Below are 8,256 nucleotides of genomic sequence, written 5' to 3'. Positions count from 1 at the left end.
GTGTTCACATGTAATCCAGTCGTCACACTGCTCCGGGTGTTTGGAGCGCAGACTGTTCTTGTGTTCATCGACATACGGGGTCACCAAGGTAGAGTTCTGTAGAACTGTGTAGTGTGCTTGAGACCAAGAATATCCGTCCCTGCATATTATTGAGTCCCCTCCAAGCGTGCCTTTTCCAGTCAGTCTCCCCTCATACCGCGATTTAGGGAGACCTATCTTCTTAAGGCCAGGAATGAAGTCAACACAAAACCCAATGACATCCTCTGTTTGATGGCCCATGGAGATGCTTCCTTCTGGCCTAGCGTGGTTACGGACATATTTCTTTAGGACTCCCATGAACCTCTCAAAGGGGAACATATTGTGTAGAAATACGGGCCCCAGAATGACAATCTCGTCGACTAGATGAACTAGGACGTGCGTCATGATATTTAAGAAGGATGGTGGGAACACCAGCTCGAAACTGACAAGACATTGCGCCACATCACTCCTTAGCCTTGGTATGATTTCTGGATCGATCACCTTCTGAGAGATTGCATTGAGGAATTCACATAGCTTCACAATGGCTAATCAGACGTTTTCCGGTAGAAGCCCCCTCAATGCAACCGGAAGCAGTTGCGTCATAATCACGTGGCAGTCATGAGACTTTAGGTTCTGGAACTTTTTCTCTGGCATATTTATTATTCCCTTTATATTCGACGAGAAGCCAGTCGGGACCTTCATACTGAGCAGGCATTCAAAGAAGATTTCTTTCTCTTCTTTCATAAGAGCTTAGCTGGCAGGACCTTCACACTGCTTCGGAGGCATGCCGTCTTTTTCGTGCAAACGTTGCAGGTCCTCCCGTGCCTCAGGTGTATCTTTTGTCTTCCCATACACGCCCAAGAAGCCTAGCAGGTTCACGCAAAGGTTCTTCGTCACGTGCATCACGTCGATTGAAGAGCGGACCTCTACCTCTTTCCAGTAGGGTAGGTCCCAAAATATAGATTTCTTCTTCCACATGGGTGCGTGTCCCTCAGCGTTATTCGGAATAGCTAGTCCGCCGGGACCCTTTCGAAAGATTACGTGTAAATCATTGACCATAGCAAGTACGTGATCACCGGTACGCATGGCGGGCTTCTTCCGGTGATCTGCCTCGCCTTTGAAATGCTTGCCTTTCTTTCAACATTGATGGTTGGTCGGAAGAAATCGACGAGGGCCCAGGTACACATTCTTCCTGCATTTGTCCAGGTATATACTTTCAGTGTCATCTAAACAGTGCGTGCATGCGTGGTATCCCTTGTTTGTCTGTCCTGAAAGGTTACTGAGAGCGGGCCAATCGTTGATGGTTACAAACAGCAACGCGTGCAGGTTAAATTCCTCCTGTTTGTGCTCATCCCACGTACGTACACCGTTTCCATTCCACAACTGTAAAAGTTCTTCAACTAATGGCCTTAGGTACACATCAATGTCGTTGCCGGGTTGCTTAGGGCCTTGGATGAGAACTGGCATCATAATGAACTTCCGCTTCATGCACATCCAAGGAGGAAGGTTATACATACATAGAGTCACGGGCCAGGTGCTGTGATTGCTGCTCTGCTCCCCGAAAGGATTAATGCCATCCGCGCTTAAAGCAAACCATACGTTCCTTGGGTCAGCTGCAAACTCAGCCCAGTACTTTCTCTCGATTTTTCTCCACTGCGACCCGTCAGCGGGTGCTCTCAACTTCCCGTCTTTCTTACGGTCCTCACTGTGCCATCGCATCAACTTGGCATGCTCTTCGTTTCTGAACAGACGTTTCAACCGTGGTATTATAGGAGCATACCAGATCACCTTCGCAGGAACCCTCTTCCTGGGGGGCTCGCCGTCAACATCACCAGGGTCATCTCGTCTGATCTTATACCGCAATGCACCGCATACCGGGCATGCGTTCAGATCCTTGTACGCACCGCGGTAGAGGATGCAGTCATTACGGCATGCATGTATCTTCTGCACCTCCAATCCTAGAGGGCATACGACCTTCTTTGCTGCGTATGTACTGTCGGGCAATTCGTTATCCTTTGGAAGCTTCTTCTTTAATATTTTCAATAGCTTCTCAAATCCTTTGTCAGGCACAGCATTCTCTGCCTTCCACTGCAGCAATTCCAGTACGGTACCGAGCTTTGTGTTGCCATCTTCGCAATTGGGGTACAACCCTTTTTTGTGATCCTCTAACATGCGATCGAACTTCAGCTTCTCCTTTTGACTTTCGCATTGCGTCCTTGCATCGACTATGACCCGGCGGAGATCATCATCATCGGGCATTGGTTCCTCTTGATCTTCAGCAGCTTCCCCCCTTGCAGCATCATTGGGCACATCGGCTGGTTCCTCTTGATCTTCAGCAGCTTCCCCCGTTGCAGCATCACCGTATTCAGGGGGCACATAGTTGTCATCGTCCTCTTCTTCTTCGCCGTCTTCCATCATAGCCCCTATTTCTCCGTGCCTCGTCCAAACATTATAGTGTGGCATGAAACCCTTGTAAAGCAGGTGGATGTGAAGGATTTTCCGGTCAGAGTAAGACTTCGTATTCCCACATATAGGGCATGGACAACACATAAAACCATTCTGCTTGTTTGCCTCAGCCACTTCGGGAAAATCATGCACGCCCTTAATGTACTCGGAGGTGTGTCTGTCACCATACATCCATTGCCGGTTCATCTGCGTGCATTATATATAATTAAGTGTGTCAAAAACCATTAAAAAACATCATGAATAGATAATTAAATGACCAAATTAATAGAAGTTCATCATCACATTAAAACCAAAGTACATACATAGTTCTCATCTAACAACATATATAGCTCTCCAGAGCATCTAATTAATTAAACCATACATTGAAACTATGTAAAACATTTCAATGCGAAAACAAATGCGATCATAATCGCAACCAAGGTAACAATTGATCCAACGGCATAATGATACCAAGCCTCGGTATGAATGGCATATTTTCTAATCTTTCTAATCTTCAAGCGCATTGCATCCATCTTGATCTTGTGATCATCGACGACATCCGCAACATGCAACTCCAATATCATCTTGTCCTCCTCAATTTTTTTATTTTTTCCTTCAACTAATTGTTTTCTTCTTCAACTAAATTTAACCTCTCGACAATAGGGTCGGTTAGAATTTCCGGTTCAACCACCTCCTAGATAAATAAAATCTATGTCACGTTGGTCGGTATATTTGTCATAAACAATAAATGAACCAAATAGTTATAAAAAGATAATATATGCCACATCCGAATCATAGACAGGACGAGGGCCGACGGGGGCGGATACCAAAACAATCGCACTATGTAATAAGAAGGAATAATAAAAGTAACAAAATTAGACAAGTAACTATCTAAAGTAAGAATTTTTTCCTTTTAGAAAGAAGATAAGAACAAGAGTCTCACCACGGTGGTGCTGGCGACGAGATCGGCGCGGGCGATCGACGGCGGTGAAGACGGGGACGGGACGAGACAGACCGCTAAACCTAGACAAATCTCGGGGAAAATGGAGCTCGGAGGTCGAGTTTCGAGAGGAGAAAGATTAACTAATGTGGCTCAGACATTTCATCGAACACCTCATGTGCATAGGAGGTGAGCTAGAGCACCCAAATGCCCTCCCCTCGCCGGCCAGAAAAAACAGAGCACTCTGGAGTGCTCTGCTGTGGCGATGGGGTATATATAGGCAACTCATTGGTCCCGGTTCATGGCACCAACCGGGACTAAAGGCCTTTGGTCCTGGTTGGTGCCACGAACCGTGGTGGCCCAGTAGGTGGCATAATTTTTTTCCTTTATTTTTTTTCTCTTTTGCTTTATTTGTTTTGTTTTGTTTCTACTTACAACAAAAAACTTATTTATTTTATTTCTAATTACTTATGTATTTTACTTTAATTATTTTATTTTTATTTATTTTACTGTTGCTATTTTTATTTAATTTAATGCTGCTATTTTTACTTAATTTATTAAGGTTTATTTATTTTAGTTACTATAGTTTATTTTATTTTATTAAGGTTTATTTATTTTATAAATATAAAAAATGAACATAGATGCGCTTATAGAGAAAATTCAACCTAAATTCATAGTAAATTTCATAGGTCAAATTCCCTGTATAAGGGCATCTATTTTCACTTTAAGAGGAGCTCAACAAGGCAGAGAGGGACGGGCTTATAAACTGGTGTGAGCGCCCTTCGGTTGGCGATGTGGGACTAAACACTGGCCGCAACTAGGACCAGCCCTTTAGTCCCGGTTTGTGATATGAACCGAGACTAAAAGGCTGTGGGCCAGGAGCGTGGCCCATTGGTTCCGGTTTGTCCCACCAACCGGGACCAAAGGGTCCAGACGAACCGGGACCAATGCCCCCATGAGGCCCGGCAGGCCCCTGGCCGCACGAACCGGGACCAATGCTCACATTAGTCCCGGTTCGTGACTGAACCCGGACTAATGTGAATATTGCCCTGTGACCAAAGCCCAGTTTTCTACTAGTGCCCCCAGCCACTCCATTCTTAGTGTACAAGAGTTGGACGGTGACAGATGTCAACTTTTTGCAAAAGAAGACTGAATCAGATAGAGTAGGGAGCGTGGTAGGTGGGTGCTGGCCACCATGGTCCTCCTTGACATTGTCGACTCGCTATTTGGAAAATTCGTATGGGTGATGTAAATCAAGTGACGGGAAGGTTCAGAGACCCATCACTGGTAATCTGGCCAAATACTATTGGTGGATGCAAACCAACTCCTACCACTAGAATTACGTTATCCGTGATGGGCTCACTGTTCCACCTGCCGTTGGTAGTTTGGGCCCAGATTATCCTTGGGCGAAAATTACTAAGTAGCGAGTACCCCCAAGCATGTCCTCCACTTGTCATTTGAGAAAAGTGATATGCCGCTAGAGATGCCCACCACTGTTAATATAGCTATCAATTTGGCCCACCATAGCCGTGGGGAAAGCCTTACGAGTGGCGGGCACTTAGGGAGGCCCGCCATTGGTAGAATATATATGTATTTTTGTTTCATCTCTTTTCTTATATTTTTTGTGTGCTGTTTTTATGATATTATATGAAAAATGGTTTCAACTTTATAGGTTTCATTATTTTTTATATTTTAGTCATTTTATTAATATATATATGTATTGTAATTAAATTTGAAATAGAAGTACAATTAAAAATTTCCAAAGAGTGTAAGAAATATCCTAAATATCTTAATTAATATATATTTAGGTGTTATGAAATAAAAGTTTGGCATTTTCAAATATGAGTATGGAAAAATTGAAACACCCAAACTTATGAAATAATATGATTAATATTTTCTAAAAGTTATGACTTTGCATGGTGTCATTACACGACTTGTAGAGTATGTGGTTAAAATTTTAAAAATATTTTGAAAGGCTACGATGTAGGTTGTTTCTAAAGTGCAAACGGTCTCAAGGCACCCACACGGTCGCATGTGAAATTAATGAACATGTTTTTTTTCTTTTTCTTTTTTTGCGGGATGAAATTAATGAACATGTACACACACGGGGTGAGACAAACGCATGCCAAATGACCATCGACAAGAGCGCTAACCTGTTTTGTCTTTGGCTCTTCGTTTAGTACTCGATCATGTCAACATGCAAGTTCTCGTGTGACCCAGTGAGAGGAACCCAAGAATCTTTGGTCGAAGGATTATAGATGCAAGTTTCTTTGTCGATAACTAAGGGCATCTTCAATGCTGATCCTCAAAACAAACACTGTATCCGTCTGCGGACTGGTCCATCAGTCCATGGACACATACGAGAGCCGGCCATCTTAATCTAGCCGCATATATTTCAAATCTGATTTCAACAAACCGAGTGACATTCATGCAAATCGGATGATTTTCATAAACTGAAGGATATTCATTACATTTTTGACATTTTTCATTAAGAAAAACAACCGGAACTAAACCTAGCCTATGGCGGCGCCCGTCTGGCACGTCATTCTTGTTTGCTTCTGGCGATCACCGGGCTCATCTCGCCATTTCCATGAGCCACGTATATGCTTATAACATGACCAGTGCTGCATCCCTAAACAATGCTTTGCTTTCGTGATTGATCCTTGCGCCATGTTGTACTCTGTAATTGCATCTTCTAGTTTTCTGTTTTACTGTATAGTTCTTCACCCTGTTTTGCTCATAAACAGGGTCAGTTTATCAAGTTTTTTTTATCCGGTATTCAATATAAATTGGGTCAATGGTTTTTCTTATCAGAGTTCCCACATACATCAGATTATTCTGTTTTTTAAATCAAATAAGTATATAGGTGATTTTTGTAAGAAGACCAGCTTATTTTATTCCTAAGTGGTGTGTTATCATGTCTGTACATTAGTCGAGCTTCTACCACATTCAGATAATCAGATGGAACTATGGATGTATGTCCATGTGTCTCTCCACTTGCTTATCCTTGCAAGAAACTAGCTGAATTCAGTGGAGATATAGTTGAATTTAATGATTTTCAGTGGTTTCAGTTTCTATACCAACCAATGGACCGGAATTGTTATTTAAATTTATTTGCAATTTTGACAAAATATTTGTAACTTATATGAATATGTGTTTACTATTGTAATAAATGAAATATTTTTACACAAAGACAATTGATTCTGGATGTACCATAAAGGCTGAAATTTCAGAATTCATGGATACACGTACCATTAACTCCTATATAGGTCTTCCTCCTTCTCGCATGCCACTAACCTAGTGATCCACCATCCTACCCAAACAGGCCATGCAACATACTGTCATACCATACTGTTGAACGTGACATATTTGTATTGCTTCTCCTATCTTCTCTAGCCTTGTATAGTTGACTCCTAAAGATATGGTAGGATTAGTTTTCTTGTCACGCAAGACATCCTGTGTGTATATTGTGACCGACTCCCTGGAATACAATTGAGTTGCACCAAATATTCTCTCTACATGGTATCAGTTTTACCGCGATCTTCTCTCGCTTCCGCAACCCGCAGCCGCCGCGCCTTCCTCTAGCCGCCGCCGCGCCAACTCCAAAACCCTACCGCCGCCGCCGTCGCTACTTCTCCCGTAGCCACCGCCGCCGCCTACTCCTCCCCAAACCCCTCAAGCCGCTGCCGCCGCTGCCACCTCTCCCGTAGCCGCCGCCGCTTCCCTTCTTCTCCCTACCGCCATCACCTTCCTCCCAAAACCCTAAAAGCCGCCGCCGCTAACATCTATCTCCTGTAGCCGCCGCAGCCGCTTCCTTCCCAAACACCCATCCCCGCCGCTGTTCCTTTCCTCCCTTCACCAACACCCAAACCTAGACCACCTGACGCCACCATGGCCAAGGCTGACGCATCCGACGCCGGTTCCTTTTCCGGCGCCATGATCACCTCCGACCGCCTCAACGAGCTTCACATCAAAGACCACGTACCCGTCATCCTCGACCTCGACTTGCCGTCCTACAACGCATGGCGCACCTACTTCGCGCTGCTATTCCGCTCTTACCATCTCATCGAGCATGTTGACGGGAGCGTCGACTTCCGCGACATGAAGGACGATGACGAGTGGCTTGCTGTGGACACCTGCATCGTCAAGTGGCTCTTCCTCACCATCTCCGGCGGCCTCTTCAACATGGTGAACGCCCGCGATCCGTCCGCGTATGCTATGTGGACGCGCCTTTGTGATCTCTTCCTCGACAATCAACTCCAGCGCCGCGTTTTTCTTCAAGGGGAGTTCTTCACTATGCAGCAAAACGATCTTTCGATCGATGAGTACTGCACGCGGCTGAAGGTCCTCGTCGATGAACTGCGCGACGTCGGCATGACCATCGACGACTCCGTCCTCCTCACCAACCTCCTCCGCGGCCTCCACCCCGACCTTGGCCAGTCCGCCGCCATCCTCTCCCTCGTCACGCCGACGTACGCGAAGGCGGTCACTTATCTTCGCATGGAGGAAAAGCGTCTCCGTCACACCGCTCGGCAGGCGACCCACGCCGCCCTCCATGTCGGTCTCGCCGCCGGCCACGGCGCTCCGCCAACTGTTGGAAATATGCCCTAGAGGCAATAATAAATGGTTATTATTATATTTCTTTGTTCATGGTAATTGTCTATTGTTCATGCTATAATTGTATTGTCCGGAAATCGTAATACATGTGTGAATACATAGACCCCAAAGTGTCCCTAGTAAGCCTCTAGTTGACTAGCTCGTTGATCAACAGATAGTCATGGTTTCCTGACTATGGACATTGGATGTCATTGATAACGGGATCACATCATTAGGAGAATGATGTGATGGACAAG

At 44.9% G+C, this 8,256-nt stretch overlaps 1 protein-coding gene across 1 annotated transcript; it reads left to right on the top strand.

Moving 5' to 3' along the window:
- The first annotated feature begins 7,294 nt into the window (after nt 1-7,294).
- LOC109765660 (uncharacterized) lies at nt 7,295-8,014 on the top strand. The gene has a single exon (XM_020324441.1). The coding sequence runs from the start codon at nt 7,295-7,297 to the stop codon at nt 8,012-8,014; it is 720 nt and encodes a 239-aa protein (XP_020180030.1).
- The last annotated feature ends 242 nt before the right edge of the window (nt 8,015-8,256 follow it).

This window comes from Aegilops tauschii, chromosome 7 (assembly GCF_002575655.3).
Source record: "Aegilops tauschii subsp. strangulata cultivar AL8/78 chromosome 7, Aet v6.0, whole genome shotgun sequence".
NCBI lineage: Eukaryota > Viridiplantae > Streptophyta > Magnoliopsida > Poales > Poaceae > Aegilops > Aegilops tauschii.
Note: the sequence above shows the minus strand (reverse complement) of the source record. Positions and strands in the feature narration are given on the sequence as shown.

Bases quoted from the DNA above. Each gene is read 5' to 3' on its own strand.
- LOC109765660 (XM_020324441.1), top strand. From the start codon at position 7,295: ATGGCCAAGGCTGACGCATCCGACGCCGGTTCCTTTTCCGGCGCCATG.